Source organism: Perca fluviatilis, chromosome 2 (assembly GCF_010015445.1).
Source record: "Perca fluviatilis chromosome 2, GENO_Pfluv_1.0, whole genome shotgun sequence".
Taxonomy (NCBI): domain Eukaryota; kingdom Metazoa; phylum Chordata; class Actinopteri; order Perciformes; family Percidae; genus Perca; species Perca fluviatilis.
Window position 1 is genome coordinate 18,398,626 of NC_053113.1, and position 19,843 is coordinate 18,418,468.

Consider the following 19,843-nt stretch of genomic DNA (forward strand, 5'->3'; position numbering starts at 1 on the left):
GATTAGTCGGTTTGAGTAATTTTTTAAGACAAAAAAGCTTGTTAAATGTGAATATGTTCTAGTTTCTTCTCTCCTCGGTGACAGTAAACTGAATATCTGAGTTGTGGACCAAACAAGACATTTGAGGACATCATCTTGGGCTTTTGGGAAACACTGATCCACATTTTTCACCATTTTCTGACATTTTAGAGACCAAACAACTAATCGAATAATCAAGAAAATAATCAACAGATTGATCGACTATGAAAATAATCGTTAGTTGCAGCCTTAAATTTGATACACATTGAAATAAATATGAGGTACATTTTTGTTACGGCAAGTTCAGATAATTATACAGCAGTCTTGTGTTAATAGGTCACAATAGTCCCAGTAGAATGAATACTTTATTGACCAATATAGAATTGACAAGTCCAACAACTGTATATGTGGAAAACTTATACGGCACTTCAATCTCTCTTCTCCTCCTGGCACTGTCGTCATTTTTTGCCACTCTGTACCACAAATACAACACCTGCAGGCTCAGTGTTTTCATAACCCGCCGAGTTCCCACTAATGCGAAAACTCCCACAACGAAGCGGGCAGCACCTAGTGCCAGTGCATGTGCTGTCAGTGTGGGTAGGGGTACAGGTAGCACCCCCTGGGGCTCAAAAGTCTGCCCTAGTTGCTCATTCACCCAGTATCCCACAGAGCACCCGGCCCCTACTCCTAGAATGGTGGTGGTATCCCCCCGTGTGGTGGTGTAATGGTCCAGCTCAGGGTATGTGTAGCTGAGGAAGAGGGGCAGTGTCAATGCCGCGATGGGAGAGATGTGGCTGGTGAGCTGGAAACGGTCAAAGGTTTCCCAATATGGGTAGGTGAGGAACATGATGATAGCTGAGATTAAAGCGCCACAGATGACATCCTGAAAGCAGAACAATGACAACATTTTACCAAGAGCGCTTTAAGCAATAGGTCAAAATACACGTTGCGAGTTAGACGACAAGATCAATTACCACTCATACGTATGTGTTATTTAGTGAGCTTCAGGAGGTGCTGGTAGGTGGATTTTGGTACCTTCGGACAGAGCCAGGCTGGCTGTTTCCCCGTTTCCAGTCTTTGTGCTAAGCTACGCTATCTGGCTGCTGGCTTTAGCCTTGTGTTAACTGACAGATTTGAGAGTGGTATTAAACTTCTCATCTGACTCACAGCAAGAAAGTGAATAAGCACATTTCCCAAAATATCACACTATTATATTTTGTATATTCAGAAAAAAAAAATCCTCATTAAGCTCTATTTTTAATCATGAGGTTGCCCTTATAAATGTGTACTTAAACATAACTGATTTAATAACATAACCTCACATTATGGCGTCAAGATTTGTACATGGAATAAAGGGAACATTGTGTCACAGTGCCTGCTGAATTAAGAGTATTGGTTCAAAGCCTAAGCCAGACAGTTTAATCAGACACATATGAATTATGAAACCTGAGTTGAGCGTGAATGTTTTATGCATGTGTGTGTGTGTGTGTGTGTGTGTGTGTGTGTGTGTGTGTGTGTGTGTGTGTGTGTGTGTGTGTGTGGTAAAGACTAGCATACCAAAACTGAGTGCATGCCTGTGTAGAGGCGGCTCAGACACACCAAAGACGACAGCGTCAGTGCGATCAGTAGACCCACCTCGAACTGAAACTGTGACACAGAAACACACACTTAAGATCACAAACCATCACAGCATCCGGTATGAAGCTACCTCACACACACACACACACACACACACACAATGACAAACACCACTCCCTGATTAGGGTGATCAAATCTGTGAAAGTAGAATGGTATGCGTCACGTCCATAAAATTCTCAACATTCCTCTGTGAATACACATTTGTCATTTGTTTTTAAACCTTCCTCCTCTTTTTTCCTGTAAGTTTGTGATCAAATCGTCCATTCGTCATCCTCCTAATGGCGACGTTTAAGTCCGCTCTCTGCCACTTGTCCATTCTGCCGGGTTGACGTACTGCCCGTCATCAAGTCACTGCTCCTTTATTCCGCTACTGTCTCTCCATCCTTTCTCCCCTCCTTCCTTTACCTACGGCGGCAGGTTTTGTTCCCCCCTCCATTTCAATAACAGTGAGAAGAGAGGCCTTGTGTATTCATTCACCTCCTCCACCCTCCCCTCCTGTGCCCCCCCCCTCCTCTCCGCCTTTTTTTCTGTCTTTTCCTGTCTTTTGCAGCTGGAAGCCTATTCACTGGTAGTTCATGAAGAGAGTTTTTTTTTGAATGGCCACAAAGGATGCCGGGGACAGGAGGGGGTCACTCTGTGATTGACTGTCGTGACCTCCGACCTGCGCCGGGAACCGGGTGAGCTGCCCCGAGGCCTTGTGGCTTCAGGAGCCTCTGCAACAGCCCGCTACTCATCTATAGCAATGCATGTTTTTTCTTTCTTTCAGGGGAATCCTTGAGGAATTTCTGGTCACAGTTAAGTGTTCTACTGTACATAGGGTGTCTGGGGGTTGAAGAGATGATTTCTCGGACCTTGAGAACGGCACTGCAAGAAACTTGAGGCAAATAGCTGAAATGACGTGACCATAAATCAGGCTGACAGCTGCCGAGGCTGTAAACTACTTACTGAAGGATTCAGCATTCGCTCAATTCTTCATTAAAACACAGTGCTTTATAAAGACAGCCTATGGTTGAGCCACTGAGTGTTTTATTGACTTGGCAGTAGAGTGGAAGAGATAAAGAGGGGAAGAGTCAGGAGGAGGAGGAGGAGGAGGAGGAGGAGACGTGGACTGACAGTCATTGACTCAGTCGAGTCCATCAGGAGACCAAACAGCGGCTCGACGGGTGTGGCTGACGGTGACTGATGGTGACTGCTGGCCCCGCCCTTCCCTGCCCATTGTCCAACAGCTCAGTCAGGACTTGGTGATGGACAGCGGGGCCACTCCCTTCATCCCACTCAGCTTCCAGTGAGCTGGCTGCCATCCACAGGCTCCCACTGCCTCAAACTGTTTTGAGTAAAGCTGCTCACATGGATCGACTGATTAAACACTGACTGGTGCCTCGGCTAATTTAAAAAGGATTGCATAAATTTCAATGGCATTTTAATAGCACTTTTAATGAGATACCTATTGTCATAACTACAGGTCAACATCCACTTATCCTAAGTTTCATAGCTCTAATAGGATGTAAGTACATCATTTGCCGTCAGCAATGGCGGTATTATCTTTTTATAGGGATGAATCAGGTAACCATCGACTATAACAGTTTCAGTAATAATATCACAGTTGCCAATTAAGAAACAATGTACAATAATTGTTATCGCCATCTCTAAATATCAGTGATGATGTAGCTTGTTGAAGTTGCTCATATATATACATATATATCTAACTTGGTTATTATTGATTAAAATCCTGACACAGATCATGGGGCAATAATGGTATTATGTTTCCATAATCACGGTAGAGATTATGTATTTAGATTTTGAAAGTAAGACAAAATGAACAAATCATTTAAGAATTTGAGCAGGAAAATTCATTTTTGACTTTTGGCAAGAGTGTGTGTGGCAGTGTGTGACCTGTTATGGACCCGAGCCAGCTCCATTTGCTGAGAAAGAGAGTGCGAGATGCAGATGAAAGCTTCTCACAGACCATAATACAGTACACTACATTATTAAGCAATTTCACATTTGTGAGTAAGTGCTGTAGCTCAAAACTGCCAAGAGTACTTCTGTGCTGGTTTACTGTATGAAATCATAGCTCGCAGTGATGCTCACCTGTATCCTGGACGGAGCGCTTAGTAAAACGGTGAAGGAGATGGCGGTGGCGGCCATGGCGTGGGTGGAGGGCAGCCCGTATTCGGCATCAACACGTGTCTCCAGCTTGACCACTGGGGGGGAGATAGGGCGAGGCAGCTTCAGCGTATCTTTCATCACCTGGCCGATGTACATCACCAACTGTGAGAGGAAGCAGGGTTCCACCAAATATATTTCATTACTGTATATTCTGAGGTTTGTTTTTTAATTTATAATGTTTTATCAATGTCGACATATTTTTAGAAAAAACGTACTCTGAATTGATACAATATTCAACATTTTTGATCAAATTTCACACTTGTTTACATGAATTCTGTTGAAATAAAAAGTTTAAATAAAGTGTGAAACAATCTTGCTCTTTGAAGTGCCTATTAGAACCAATATGGTATATTTCTGTTGCAACATTAACATATTTAAAGAATGCAGGGAATTTAAATGGTATTGTTGGCTTCATCATCTATACCTGAAATGGTTAAGTCTACAGCATCATTACAATTAAATAGCTGAAATGACTACAGAAGTATGCTGCAGTGTGCTGACTACAAAATCTGAAATTAGAGATGGAGGAAGATGATAATAAAGTAATGAGTAGAGGAAGCAAAATCCTGATCAGGCTACGCTCTAAAACTAACCACACAGTCTTATAAATAAGTAATCACCATTCCTACTCCACAAAAAAAAAAAAAAGAACTGCACAGGAGTGGAGACCCACCCTGGTATGAAGTGCATATGCTGCAGTCGTACAGAAACTAAATCTATTGTGAGGAACTGAGAGTTGAACAAAGGGTTTGCTGACACAGCGTCTTCAGCTGGCAGGGTCAGACAGAGAGCTCTTGACAGAATGACAAGGTGTTTGTGTCCAGTGGTGGTGTATAGGTATTGGTGTGTGTGTGTGTGTGTGTGTGTGTGTGTGTGTGTCCTGCCAAATGTGCTGCCTATTCTCTTTCATGAGATCCCCAGCAGCCCTCGAAGGGGCAGCCTGCTCCAGCTCCAGGTTTATTTAAAGCTTTGCCTTGTATATTTAATGAATGGCTGTCCAAGCGAGGCGCAGGGAGGCAGCGCACAGAGAGAGCAAGCAGGATACTAATGTGTGTGTTTAAGGGAGAGAATAGAGAGGTTGTTATTACCATCTCTACTGACACTGTAATCAGGAAATGCTTGTTGTTACCATGGCAAATCAGATATTAAAGTTTGCCAATCGTTGTTAGTTCAGCAACTTGAAGACATATAAAGCACACAGATAGAGAGGGACAGACAGTGACAGAGGAAGAGATGAAGTACACAAAATGGCCCAGAACAGCTTTTTTAAAACGGATTATTACATTGTCAGAGTTTTTCCTGCATTTAGGAATTTTTGGCGCCCCCCAAAGAGGTTTTAGCCAGCCCCAAAGGAAAATCACCAGTGCAAAAATGATAAGAATTGTGAGAAAAAAATAGTAATTCAAAGGCTCCCAGTGATTTTAACGGTGGTATTTAAATATTGATATTATTTTTTAAAGCAGTTTTGTTGATTGGGGTTGTACTTACTTAAGTGTAATCAACATTTTTTGTTGATCAAATGGTCAGAAATAAAGGGAAAATGCATATAGATTTCTGTCAAATAAGGTAACACAGACTTTTACTGTACGCTGACAGATCATGCTTACTGTTGTGCGTAACCGACTCAACACTAGGCAACTCACACTAAAACAATCTAAATTGATAAACAGCACTACAGGTAAGAGGACAAATATGTATTTTTGATTTTTGGGTGAACTGTCCCTTTGAGGTGCAAAAGTATATGTATGTCCACATACTTTTGTAGGTTAAGAGACAGTATGCTAAATGAACATAAACAAAAGGAGAGAAGGAGATTAATCCTTACAACAACAGTGTCTTGTTTTTTCCAAAAGCTAAATCGTTTTTTCATCTATCCTGCTCCACTGGTACTGCATGAATATAAAGTTTGTTATTCCAATATCTGCATCTACCTACACTGTAGCCGACCTACACACATGCACCCAGCCAGAATAATTGGCACCATGAAGTGGACAATAAACAGAGGACAGACAATGGTGAGCTCATGTAGCACGTCTGATCCCATCCATTCACCATGACTGTATTCATCCCCTGTGCTCCCTCGTCTGCCTTCACACAATGAATCTGCCTAACAGTTCAAGTGCTTGCATGATACGATACCCTCGTCCCACCCCCTGCACACCATCACCACAAACATTATATTCATCTGCCTCATGAGCCAGTGTCTCATTGGTGTCTTTGTATAAGTCACATCAAAAGGACTGAGCCAGAGACGGCCTGGTCAGATTAAGGGAAGAGTTAAAGACAGGTCAAGACACACACACACACACACACACACACACACACACACACACACACACACACACACACACACACACACACACACACACACACACACACACACACACACACAGTTGTGCTTGGGTGTGTTTTCTTGTGAATAAGTGTATTGATCGAGGCCAGTGCAGCTTTGGACTTTGATCTGTCAACATGTGGCTCAGAGAGTGTGTGTGTGTGTGTGTGTGTGTGTGTGTGTGTGTGTGTATGTATGTGCGTGTGTGCGCGCGCGCGGAAAAGGCTACAGGTCACTGTTTGTATGGAGAAAACACACAATATGTTTGTTTTGCCCCACAGCGACATGATAAATAGGTTACTAATTGTTACTACTGATTTGGTTGCTAGTTCATTTTTTTGTGATGCGTAACAGCCCAATGGCCGCCAAGGTACTTGAAAATAAAGTTATGGTGATAACATAGATTTTGGAAAGCTACTCCCCAACACTGCTGGTGATAAGAAATTAAACTGTTAGGGTCAATTCTCAGTGACATCCAATGATATGTGCACACAAAACAGTAACATATCTGAGAATACAACACATTTAGCTTTTATAAAGATCTTAGTTTTAAACTGTAAAGCCACTGGAAGTTTAACTTTACTGACTGGTCAACTCGTCAATAGCACATTTCAATCAGGAGAGACTTCTTTGCAATTATGAACATATTTATTGTACATACAACATGTAAATGTACGAGTCTCTGGAGATTGGACTCCATCGAACCCAAATATCCTAAAGGGTTTAAGGAACCCAAACAAATCCCCTGATGGAGTCCAGACACTGGTGGTGGAGAATAAATAGAGGGACCATCAACAGCCAAGCCGAGATGCAACCCAGGTCGCGAGTGACCACCGGTGGCAGAAGGGGAGGAGGGACGCACTCTATTTCCTGAAACGACAACTGCCAACCGTGGAAGAGAGAGCAGATTTAAAGCAGGGTATCAAGCTGTGATAGGCTCGTCGACCAATGGTCGACCCTGATTGGTTTAACTAACAACAACAACATAGCTGTTCTTATTACTACTGACAAGTGTTTAGATAGCAAAACTCAGGAAACTCCAAGGCACTCTCTTTAGAAAAATTAAAAAGCTTTTATTGTTATGGCTTGGTCATCTCAAACATAATACGAGGTCAATTTGTGCAATAGGTATTTTGGGAATCATGCTGCTGCCTGCTCTCTTGAACCAAGAATTATTTTCTGCAGATATGTAAGAGTTCCTCTGTATTTTGACTGTGGAGCCAATATGCCAAATCCCCACAGCATGGTTCCTTCAATTGACTGAGATAGCCTTAATGAGGCAGGAGAATTTCTTCTGGGTCCAGTTTTAAAGTTGTGCTCAGCCTTCACTGGCCTGCTCATTGACTTACAAGCCTCTTGTGTTCTTGAAACTTGCATATATTTCTTAGAATATTGCTTTTGCAGAGTTTTGTAAATTTTTTGTGTGGGCATTTACTTCTCCATTAATACAAACAAAAAATTAATTTACAGCAAATGGTTTTCAAGCACTCTGAATGTATAGAACAACAAGTCTACTGTCATGGTACATTTCCTTTTACCTGGTCAAAACATGCCTGTTTGGAACAGGACGATTACTTGGCCTCCGCTATTACTGCTTGCAGCTTTCTCGAAAACCGCTCATCTAAACAACTTCACACTCAACACTGCGCTTCCTTGGGCCCTGAGCAATAAACCTGCCACAATGTAATTGCATCCCCTAGCAATGCTCGAGTGTACGGGTGATTTGCTAACAGCTAGCTTTTTGGGACCAGGCTATTCTCAGGAACAAAATGTTCATTCCAAAAGTTACATTGCTGATGCTACAATTAACATTATACTAATATAATCTATAGCTTATGGCTTGTTAATCATTTTTGTCAATGGTTATTTTTTGTTATGGTTATTTTCAAGCACTTTGTGGCAGAAAAAAAGCAGTTATTATGCCACATCGACCACTGTTTCCTTGTAGTGATGACAGGACAGGATCCCACTGTCAGTGTCTTTTAATTCACAGAAGGACAAATTCTGATGTCCAGCCTTTATCACTGATGGCTGATCCAGGACTAAGTCCATATAGCTGAAAAGGTTTTGTCTCCTGGAAATAGAATGAGCTTGGTCATTGAATGTGACCATCATCTGCCATCATTAGAAAAAAAACTTGACAGGCAGTTCCTTTCTAAACATTATCCACATCATAGTGCATGCCCTCTATGTACAACTTGAGCTTTTTGATATTCCAAATAGCACAGTAGGTTCATGATTTGCATACCACTATGCTACAATAATACCATACAACGCGGTAATGTAATTCATGACCATATGGTTAATGACAGTTATTGTTTTCTAAGTCAACCAAAGGCACCCTGCAAGTAAGGCAACAGAGAATAGTGAAGGACACACATGGTGTCTGAGTGTGAGTGTGTGTGTGTGTGTGTGTGTGTGTGTGTGTGTGTGTGTGTGTGTGTGTGTGTGTGTGTGTGTGTGTGTGTGTGTGAGTTAGTCATGGACCTGTAATGTGTTTGCTCATGCATACAAGTTTTAATTTGCATGGATGCACTTCAAACATTGGCATGAGTTTTGAGTGTGGGACAGAGACAGAGGAGAGAGAGAGAGTGCACAGCCCTCCATGAGCCTTAGATAACTCCACCAGCACAATGGCAGGGTGCTGTTAAAGTTAGAGTGCCGGGTGATGCGCCCCGAGGGCTGACAGACCAAATGTTTGGTCCAGAGAGAGACAGCTCAGTGCGCTGATGAGGCCAATAAAACACTCTGCTGGTAGACTAGGGGGAGGAGAACACAGAGTAAAGCTAGTAATGTCTAACTAGAGGGAGGTCAATGAGTGTCTTTAGCAAGCGAGGCGGGGAGTGTGAGCATCTGTGTGTGTTGGTGTTTATGTGAGTTTAGAAGGAGTTCACACAGGGGCCTGGTGCAACCAGGATGCCAGAAGAATAGTGTCTCTTCCCCTGGGGGGCCAAACAAGGGGTTCAGACACAGGGCACCCACCAAGCGCTTGGGGCGGGGACACAAAGGGCACAAAAACACACTGCCCATCTCACACAGTGCGGGAGTGAGGGTGTATGGCTGACTGTGTGTCTATAGAAGTGTCAAATACAAATGCCAGTACCCTCCCTTCTGGGATTACATTTGGCATTTTTTTAGGCTCTCTTGTTGCAATGTGCTGGATTCTGTCAGAATAAACATCTAAAGGGGAGATCCTAGCAGTCTTTTTCCACTAATGTGTCCCCACGTGTGGCCTCTCACCATATCAGGCCTGGGGATATGTGAACATGGTGGTGTCAGAGACAGGTCACTGAAAGGGGGAGAAGGATGAAAGGAGGTTGAAAGGTGAAGTGAGTGAGATGAAGAGCAGAGAGAAAAGAGTGGTGGCTTTGTGGGACAAACTGACATCAGACTGAAGAAGAAGAAGAAGAAGAAGAAGAAGAAGAAGAAGAAGAAGAAGCAGAAGAAGAGGAAGAAGAAGACTGAAATAAACACAGATTTTCTCTCCAACTGTGACTTACACACCACATGTTGACCAGGCGTCGGCACAGGAATGGGTCCAGGCTCCAGTGTATGCAGGGCAGACAGGTGATGTAGAAGATTTCATGCCCCAGGCCTGCCGAGAACAGGAAGAGGAAGTGCAAAAGCCAGTTCCTCACCTCATACTGAGGCCTGCTGCAGCCCTGCAGGGAATAAACACAGATAAACACAAAATATGATAGGACCAGGTGCCTAAAGATGGCTCCTGGAACGGTATCACATCAGATTACATCTATCCGCCACACCTGTCACCTTTTTCACAGCTTACATTTCATCATTTATACCAGCCAGCAGGTCAAAATGTATTGAATTTCTCTATTCAAATGGTTGAAGTAACACATGAACAAATACCAAGCCAAATTTACTATTGCACTTCCACGAGTTAGGGGACTTCCAAGAGACAAATTAGAAAAAGAGTGGTCAAATATCGTTGCAGCAGAGGCAGAGACGTTAGTTTCTATGCATTAAGTTCGAAAAATGCTGGATCCTACATTTCCCATAATTCAACGGATTGGCATCTTTCATTGGATGCCCATGCCTCATAAATGCCCACTTCTTTTAAACCTCACACCTCAGGTTTGTGAAGCAGACTTTCTGTAGTTGCAAGCCCAACCTAAGATAACCCCGATGACACATTATGACGTCATCAGGGCTCACAAAGCTCTTCCAGAGCCATAAGACATTATACAACAGTTTTTACAGGCTAAGTAATCCTCATAATGAGTAAACTGCAGTGCCCTTATAAGACTTTAAAACTTATCCATCTAAATAACGTCATAGTTTCTACATGTATATTTGCTTAACTTACACCATTTAGATTTGCTTTTTGTTTGTAATATACAGGATTATTTTTGCAGCTATTGGAACTTCTTACTATTGCAAGTATTTTAAGAAATAAAAAGCTTATTGCCCTTTCTGGATTAATTAATATAAAACATGCTAAACACCACCATATAGGAGCTCCATTTACTGCACATTAACAAGTGATCCTAAAGTCCTCCAGAAAGTAACTTGACTGTGTTCATCTTCACCTTACAACAACCTAAATACATTGTTTGCATATGGAAAGGGAGACCCATCCACACTACTACGTTTTCATTTTAAAACGGCATTTTGAAACAAAAATGATCTCTGTCCACACAGGCGAAAGCTCGGTAGCATGTATCCTATAATAAAAACGCTCCATTTTAGAAATGATTTCCATCCATATTAACAAGTCTGACCACGCATAGCACATGACCATTGGCATTCGCATTACACTGGGCATGCGCATGCGTGGCGGTATAATAGTGATGGGACAACCGCCTCATTTACTCAAGTCGGTTCAACCGGATGGTCGTTCGTTGGCCTACCCGAGTTAATAGATTCGGTCACCTATAGAGAAAGAACAACAGTGGCGAAAAGTATTTTTTTCAACTCAAAACAGATATCCACAGATATGCATTTTTAAACAAAAAAGCCTATTAGTGTGTATGTAGCATGCTGCTGAGGCTACAGAAGAAGAATGTAAACATCCCACACAGCTGAGGCTCTTGTGGCTGAGGGAGACACCCAGACAAACCAGAAAAGCCAGTCAGTTTAGGCCATGTTATTTACACTGTAAACCTGGGGCGTGTTTAACTCTTCCTAGGTTTCAAGAATTCCATGCAAACCAAAGCTATATTACCAAATCCATTTATTCCTTTTAATTAATCTCGCATGCTGTGGGAATCAAATGCAAATAGCCTATAGACTTACTCCAATAGCATTTTGGTTTCCATTTAGAATTAAAATTACGTTTTAGGGTTCAATGCATTTAGGCCTATATGATAATACCACATTTTCGCATCAGACGACTTACAGCAACAGAACATCCATTCTCCTTGTAGTTTGAATTATTATCCTGGTGGTCCCATCTTCCCTTCAGCTGTCCACGTGGTACGTCGACCGGGGTTCCACTCGGAGCGCTCAACCTCACTCGGCTGTGATGCGCGGCTTCGACCAGGAAGAGTCCGCAGCGTCTCTGGAACCGGGCCACGAGCTCCGAGTCATGGAGGTAAGTCAGGAGCTTCAACATGTCAGGTGAAAGAGACAGAAGTGCAGGAACAGGATGCCGTGGATGTTCAGAGCAGGAGAAGTAATGGAAGGTGATATTTGCCCAGGCAGGGCGCAGCTGGCTCCGTACAGGTGCGGCTGCTGTGCGCCACAGGTGTGCGCAGGGGGGCGGGGCTAGACCGAGGAATATAGGTCAGTAGGTTGTCTTGAGTAGTAGTAAGTTTGTCTGACTATACTGGGATGGTTCATCTGTAATCACAAAGTATTTACAGGGAGCGGAAGTAAGACTTATTGTAGCCTGTATACAATGGTCAGGTCAAGAAGAACTATAAGCAATGTAGCTATAAAGTTAGGGATATAAGTAAGAAGGCAGCTCAGTGGTCCAAAACCAGGCTGCTGTGGGATTCAATGATATTGTTTAACATGAGTTATGACATAGAAATATTGATAACTGACCATATAGAGCCAAAGTAGATAGTCTAGTTAAAGTGACTGTAACTTTTAAATGTTTCTGAAACTGTGTAATGTTCCTTCTGATGATCATAAATAACCTGTAACAAAAACTAACAGTGAAAAGAACGCTATTGTTATATCGTTTTTATTAAAGGTCCCATGACATGGTGCTCTTTGGATGCTTTTCTATAGACCTTAGTGGTCCCCTAATACTGTATCTGAAGTCTCTTTCCCGAAATTCAGCCTTGGTGCAGAATTACAGCCACTAGAGCCAGTCCCACAATGAGCTTTCCTTATGTGCCATTTTGGTGTCTGTAGCCATTGAGGAGGAGAGAGGGTGGGTGGGGGTGGGGGTGGGGGCAAGGTGGAGGGTGGGGGTGTGGCCTTGACCAACTGCCACTTTTCTGGTTTGAAAGCCATGATGTCTCTCTCTCTCTCTCTCTTTCTCATGGGTGGGCCAAATTCTCTGGGCAGGCAAAGCAGAGAAAGGGGAGGTAACCTTGCTCCTTATGACCTCATAAGGAGAAGATTCCAGATCGGCCCATCTGAGCTTTCATTTTCTCAAAGGCAGAGCATGATACCCAGGGCTCTGTTTACACCTATCACCATTTCTAGCCACTGGTGGACCATAGGCAGGCTGGGGGAATGCATATTAATGTTAAAAATAATCATAAAGTGAAATTTGCATGCCATGGGACCTTTAATGTCTTTGCCCAGGTCCAATTTTTCCCACAAAGTCACAAAATGATTTGCGATAGGTAGACGGTGCTACAGAGCACACATTCTGAAAGCTCACAGATTTCCTTTTAACACGGGAAAAGCCTGTGTTATTGTATCCAACCAGGTAAAGGGTACCAGGAGATTTCTTTATATAGGCCTAATTGTATTCTAATTTTATTTTAGAAGTTATCTTTTGTAGTTATGGCCGATACTTGGGCAGGGCCATCACAGAAAAGAAGGAAATTAAATGAAGAACAACTAAAAGCTTAAAGGACAAGTGAAAGACAATGTGTGAAAACCTGAGTCACACTCAGTCGGGGCTTTCAACAGATGGAGACAATTACGGGATTGTAAATTATTCAAAATCAACCCTAACTTGCCCCTCAGGTATGTAATATGTTTATTTCATTCATAAAATAACTTTAGATTGCGCGATGTGGTTGTTTTATTCCTTTAAGTCTGTGTTTGTGTTGGCCTACAGTAGTAGTAGCAGCCCCAGTAGTCGTGTAAAGCATCCGTGGGTTTCATGAAATGCGCTATATAAAGCTAAGTTATTAGTACGTTGGTTGCTACAACAATCTCTTAATGCTTTGGCTCGTGACAAAGTTACAGTGATACCCGGTTTAGCTCACGATACATCCAAAGTAGGCTAAGTTACCGTACGCAACACTGGAAATGCAATGATGCATCTGTAACGTATTGTCTTATTGTAAATGAATGATTATCTGTCTGAGCAAAACATTCATCGAGACTATATGACCTCCACGTAACGCTAACTCAGTAATATACAGTGGGCAATACAGCACCGTAAAGAAAAGACCTTTAGATAGCAGGTGTGGTAAAAACACTACCGCTTTTGTCCAAAGGGGCCGCTACAATTAACACAAACTGAAAGTTACAAATAGCCACTTTAAGTTAGTTGCAACTTTTATCTGTACTGGTCATTCTGCACTTCTGCAGTAAATTATCATTTTGAACATTTCGGACACAAAACACAACATATGTTTTAGGTAAAATATGACTTCATTATTAAAATATGATCCTCTATAATCATCATTATCATCATTATCATCTTCATTATCATCATTACCATGGTAATGAAGAGTCAACCTTGGATGTTGAAGGCTTATTAATCTCCCACCAACAGAGATCCAGTAATTGGTTGCTAATTGTTAAAGAAATCACAAAAGAGCAACATTTAGAGTTCGCTTTCTGAAAGTGGACTTTTGGCTGGGACACTCAGCAGGTCCTCAAGGTGTCAAAAAAAGAGGATTTATTCATATGTGTACCATAAACTCTGCAAATTGGACAGAATGACAATTCAAGGATCCACTCTCACTACTTTTGTCGTTATACAGTAGGGGACTCTGGCAATGTGTTCAACCCCTTAATTTAGAACTATATTTCCCTCTTGTTATGAAACTGTGCATTAACCACTTATAAGCTGCATATAATAATAATACAGTAATATATCAAGCAGGGGACATAGGCCTCTGACCCAAGTCTAATCAGGACTTTGTGTTCACTGATAGTACGGTCTCAGTGATGTAAATAGAATGAATAAGAATGCATAGCCATCAGCTTCAGAACATATTGTGAGTACAGTTTGAAGAATATTTCACAATATTAAGATTTAACCCCAGGGTTTGAGATCGTTTGAGCCCTTTCAATGGCCTATTTGTGCCATTCCTGCCATAAAAGCATAATGGTACTTTTAAAAGTTGATATGGAGCACATTTGCTTATTATAATTATATTATAAAAGGCTTTACGAAAACCCAAAAGCAGCAATATCTAATACAAATGTTGTTAACAGTGTACACATAACATGATCTACAACATGTAAACCTAAGGAAATATTTGTGATTTTCTACAGCACCATGCTGAGATGCCAGCCTCTAAACGCCAAATGATTCTGACATGATTTATCCATTTTCCATCATCAAATTAAGATCTTCTCTTTTTCTATGGATTGAATAACAACATTGTTCTACTTAATCCCTTGTGTTGTAAGACAAGGCCTATGTTTGTTTGGAGCATTGTGTTTAGATGATCTTTGACAGATGAATTGACGCCCCCGGTTGACCAAATTAGCGCATCCTGGCATATAGGCCTACGTAATTGCACACACAAACAACAATACACATTCTCTCTAACGGGACTTTCAGGCGACAGTTTGCTCTCTCTCTCTCTTTCTCTCTCTCTCTCTCTCTCTCTCTCTCTCTCTGTAGGATGCTCAGACTCTCTGGATGGATGAGCCCTCGCATCGGAGTCGCCATCATTACATCATCTATCCCCACTCAGCCGAACACGAAATGAGAGCTTTTAAATATATTTAACCGGGACCCCGATCGTCGTTTAGACTGAGCAGCAGACGCCCATCTCTTCAGAAAAGGATGCTGTGGGGCTAATAAAAAACACATCAACAATGTCTGCGGGGACGGTGGCGTTCCAATGAGCGGGGAGGAGAGGAGGGGGAGAGGAGGAGAGACGTGTACCGTCATCAGCATCTGTCCGCCAGCTTCCTCTTGTTTTCACCGGAGAACGTGAATGGCGAAAGATGACATGGCAGAGGTAGATTTGGCATCAAACGGAGCGGAACCCCCCGGCGAGGCCCCCACGGCGTTTCCCTACGAGGAGTACGAATGCAAAATCTGCTACAATTATTTCGACCTTGACCGCCGGGCTCCGAAGATCCTCGAGTGCCTGCACACGTTCTGCGAGGAGTGCCTGAACACGCTTCATCTCCGGGAGGAGCGGCCATGGCGCATCAGCTGCCCCGTCTGTCGCCACCGGACTCCGGTGCCGGATTATCGGATACAAAACCTGCCCAACAACACCAAGGTGACGGAGGATTTCCCGCTCTACATCGACTCGGACCCCCTGCCTCAGGACGCCCTGCCGCCGTACCCCCCCCCGCTGCACCCAGCTCTGGTCGCCCTGCGCCGGGAGGAGGCGTCGGGGACGTCCAGCGTCAGCCAGGCGACCCCGTCCACCACCGTTTCCACTGCCACGACCCTCTCCCAGGACTCGGTGCGCTACGACAGCTGCCAGAGCTGCAAGAGAGTGGCACTGACCACCGGCTGCGTCTGCGTGATCTTCTCCTTTCTGTCCATGCTGGTGTTGCTGTTCATGGGCCTGATCTTTGTGCACAGTCATAGCATTCCTCCCTCGCCGGCGGGACCCATTTGCTTGTCGGTTGCCAGCATCCTCGCCATGTTCTCGGTGGTCGTCACATGGCTCATCTGCTGGCTCAAATACAGACCAGACCATGAGACAGGCCGGTCATCCGCCACCAGTAACTCCCGGAGAAACGCCTGAGAGGCTGCTGCTGGCTCGGACTATTGCTGGAGATGTTGTACTGTGGGTGTGTGATTGTGTCCATAATACCTCCCTTTACCTTTTTCTAGGAATAAATCTTGTCCAAAATGGCCTTTTATCAGTATAGCAAACACCCAAAGGCCTTCATGTTGTTTGGAGCAATAGGCCGACATGATCCTTAATAATCTTTTCCTTAAGTTGTGTAGCCTACTTAAATTCACAGTAGGCCCAGCTGTCTGGGCATCTCGACAAGTGTCCAATACTTAGACCCCTGGTGTTGGTCTAAGCTGAGGTTGGTGGTTTGAGGACTGAATGTGAAGTGCTTATTTCCAGGGTTTGATACCCTCCCAACCCTATCCTGCTACATTATATGAATATCTCACTATGCCACTATGGTAACTGCCCATGATGATCCACTCTTATATCTCAACAACGCACTGTTGTATTGTACAGATATTTTGTAATGTTCACTTCTGAGTTTCCAGGTGATGGATTTTGGTTTTCATGGAGGCTTGTTTATGTTTATGTGAGAAGCCTCCAAAATGTCACTCCGTTACAAAAAAGCGATGTCCACAATCCAGCTGTAAATAGTCAAAAAGTAGAGTGGTATTAATACTGGATAGGTGTCAGAAGTTTTTCTTGAAGACCTTCCTAACCCCTGTGATGGAACTTATCCTGATGGCACTGTTTCCTTTATCACTATATGAAAACTGCACCTCTTCCAGGGATTCAAAGAGATAGCTTGTGGTTTTGATCATGTGTTTGGCTGCTTTTGTGCATGTTAGGCTCCTGAAACTCCAAGGCCTTTTTGTTTCTTGTTTTTTTAACAGAAGGGACATTGTCTCCTGACTCGTGTGCCTCACCTTGTTGCTGAATGAAGTAAAACTTCACTGTAATCATGATCAAAATCATGAAATCATGCACCGGCCTCCTGCCACCGACAGCGTCCAGCTGGGCTGTCAGCAGGGATTTCCTCTTTCTGTCACATGATTTACACAACGGAAGTTTAAAGCAAGGTTTCCAACATGGAGCTGCCTCCCAAATCGGCACCTTTTTTATACTTGTGAAAAATGTGGGTATTCGCATCTGGCGTCGAAGAAAGGTCAGAATAGATACCCATGACTATAAGTAGGCAATGTGTTTAAAAAAGTCCACCTTCCTTTTCTTTCTTCAAAGTGTGAGAATCTAAAGTGTCTGTTTCTTAGCCGGGCCAGACACGGTGAACAACTAATTATTAAAGGATATATTTGGTGTCACTCTGGTTCCTCTGAGATTGTCAGGAATCATAATTACTTCTGGAAAGTTAAAGAGCCCGATGAGCTTTGTGGCTTAGAATAGAAAGAGGCCTATAAGAAAGATAGAAACACTCTGTTTGTGTTATTTCAGTACCTGCACCAACACAATGCAAATATTTAATTTTCCTAAATTTGTATGGGTTTTTAACTCAAATACACTATAGGTCTGTATCAAAACAGAAACACTGAACTAACCTTAGAATGAAATCAGCGTCAGACAACACAGTGTAATCAAAAAAGGCTAAAACTTAAAAGGCCTTTAATGGGAAAACTTCTTACTATGAACATTACTGTGAACCGTTGGTAAATACTGTGTATGTAATCGTTGCTACAATCTATACAATTATTTATTATTCTTGCATATGGCAAAAAGTGACACCTTATTTGTGGTGCAGTGTAAGACCCTCATATTGACAACTGTGTGATGGTCCGCATGTGTTCTGGCTCCCTGACATTCCTGTCAGCATTTAGTATAGAATTTGGAGATGATTTGGACACCAAAGTGGTTTAACCTATAAGCACGTGTTGCCCTTGCACACTCATGGTATCCCACTGCATGGGGGAAAAGCTAAAATACAAAAGAAAACACTATTCAACATGATTCTTACACTCCCCAATCTGATTCATGCTTGCTTCAATCATCCTGCTCAACCTTTTTCCAACTTTTAGATGATGCACTTTCACCCTCTTATTTGTAACAGGGTATACCTTTGTTAAATGGACGCATATTGTATTTATTTCAGAGGACCTAGAAAATGTCGTTGGTTTTTATGAGAACCTGTGGTTGTTGTTAAAGTACCAAAATCATTTGCACAGAGAAATGTTCCTTATGTGCTGTTTTACATAAACACATTTCAGTAATAAAGGAAACATGAATACCCATGACATTCATTCTTTGTCTTTGTACAGTGAAGCTGATAGAACAGCCTGTTGCCAAGGCTGTATTTTGTCATGCTTAGTCTTACATAATGACTGGTTATACATGGGATATGATTTAAACCTGTACACAAGTTGATCATGTGTCCACACAAGTAATACACATTGTGTTTAAATAGGAATCACATGTTAAACATAAAACCAATGTGTTACTGCTGGTGTCAGTAAAACAGGCTGGAGGATAATCTGCTGTGCAACAAATATGCCCCCTACTGGTAGACAAAGAATGCTACACACTGTAAACCTACCCCTCTGGCTCAACTGGATTGCACTGCTGATGTAGGTCTAGTTGTGTAAACTTCTTGTGGCTAAAACTTGATTAAAAGTAAATACATTTTTCAATATGTTAATATCACAGACTGAGCTTGTGTTTACCTGTTCGTACAAGGCTCCCTTTAAGTTCATATAAATTAAGTCATTCAACAAGATTTTCCCCTCATAAACAAACAGAATAGATAAAACCCAATGTTTGACCAATCACCATCGAATTACAGGTTACTATTCATACTTAACATAACTAGAAGTTCCATGCACGATAAATTAGAGCTGTCACACTGTTGCCTGAAATAACATATAGCTCCCTCCACTCTTTCATATTCTCAGCACCATCCATGTAAACGTCTCTGGTTGGTCAGATCAGTATGGCAGCACAACACTAAAGCCAATTGTATCTGTGCCTAGCTGTATTTTTCAATCAGCTACAGTTGCACTGATTACTGGAAAATAGTTTGAGGCAAGTGCTTGTTTACAAATGAGCCATGGCAACTAAACAACATGAGAGACAAGTTTTTGTAAGGATGCTGGGCTAATGAATTCCAATGCGTCTCATTAGACATTCGGCTCTTTTTATTTATTTTAATTTATTTTTTTAATCTTTAGACATTTCCGATCACTGTTCTAGCGCTACATAGCGTGACGTCGGTCAACAGCGAGGATTTAACACTACAGTTACTATACATACAAAAACATAGCCTAGCATATAGCCCAGCATGCAACCTAGGGGAATGTGTGTTTTATGTGTTCAAACGATATCATATATTGACAGAATAGTACAATATATATATAATATATATAAATATATAGTGTTTTTTTCTCATTTCAAGGTGTGCTTTTATTTGAGATACAGTGGCCTAATATGACGAATATTTTCAACAATTCTGACTCCTTGCATTGGTCTACATTTTATATTCTTGTCCTTATTAGTGAAAATATATCAATTGTATTATTAATTAGTGCACACGTTTGTGTATTTCACGTAGTCTGAGAGTTATGAAGGAAAATGTAGAAAATGTTGATATTGCCCCCGGTCTCCTCTACAGGCTACTGACTTATCTTTTCCTTGTTTTGTATTCCATGTCATAGTAGACAAAACATGACATACAATACAATGGTGACATTTTACGCTGCTT

The 19,843-nt window shown here is 42.2% G+C and overlaps 2 protein-coding genes across 4 annotated transcripts; one reads left to right on the top strand and one right to left on the bottom strand.

Moving 5' to 3' along the window:
* Positions 1 to 175: 175 nt before the first annotated feature.
* On the bottom strand, positions 176 to 15,516 carry sgpp2 (sphingosine-1-phosphate phosphatase 2). 3 transcript variants are annotated; one of them, XM_039826127.1, is made up of 6 exons: positions 15,381 to 15,516; positions 11,517 to 11,959; positions 9,658 to 9,819; positions 3,748 to 3,927; positions 1,576 to 1,665; positions 177 to 901 (listed from the first exon to the last, which is right to left on the bottom strand). In XM_039826127.1, the coding sequence occupies exons 2-6, from the start codon at positions 11,730 to 11,732 to the stop codon at positions 356 to 358; spliced, it is 1,194 nt and encodes a 397-aa protein (XP_039682061.1). In that variant the 5' UTR covers positions 11,733 to 11,959; positions 15,381 to 15,516; the 3' UTR covers positions 177 to 355. The 3 variants fall into 3 exon arrangements, with proteins under 3 accessions (XP_039682072.1, XP_039682061.1, XP_039682053.1); XM_039826119.1 differs by lacking the exon at positions 15,381 to 15,516 and adding an exon at positions 13,974 to 15,009; XM_039826138.1 differs by lacking the exons at positions 11,517 to 11,959; positions 15,381 to 15,516 and having other exon boundaries at positions 176 to 901; positions 9,662 to 9,736.
* LOC120575382 (E3 ubiquitin-protein ligase rnf152-B) lies at positions 15,410 to 18,383 on the top strand. The gene has a single exon (XM_039826152.1). It carries the CDS (start codon positions 15,433 to 15,435, stop codon positions 16,201 to 16,203), a length of 771 nt encoding a protein of 256 aa, XP_039682086.1. The 5' UTR covers positions 15,410 to 15,432; the 3' UTR covers positions 16,204 to 18,383.
* Positions 18,384 to 19,843: the final 1,460 nt, after the last annotated feature.

What these genes read in the sequence shown, in the direction of transcription:
- sgpp2 (XM_039826127.1), bottom strand. Translation starts at nt 11,732, where the DNA reads ATGTTGAAGCTCCTGACTTACCTCCATGACTCGGAGCTCGTGGCCCGG. An exon ending in GCCTGGTCAACATGTGGTGT is followed by an intron (nt 3,928 to 9,657) that starts GTAAGTCACAGT and finishes TTCCTCTCACAG; the next exon opens with TTGGTGATGTACATCGGCCA. An exon ending in GCGCTCCGTCCAGGATACAG is followed by an intron (nt 1,666 to 3,747) that starts GTGAGCATCACT and finishes TCTGTGTCACAG; the next exon opens with TTTCAGTTCGAGGTGGGTCT.
- LOC120575382 (XM_039826152.1), top strand. Translation starts at nt 15,433, where the DNA reads ATGGCGAAAGATGACATGGCAGAGGTAGATTTGGCATCAAACGGAGCG.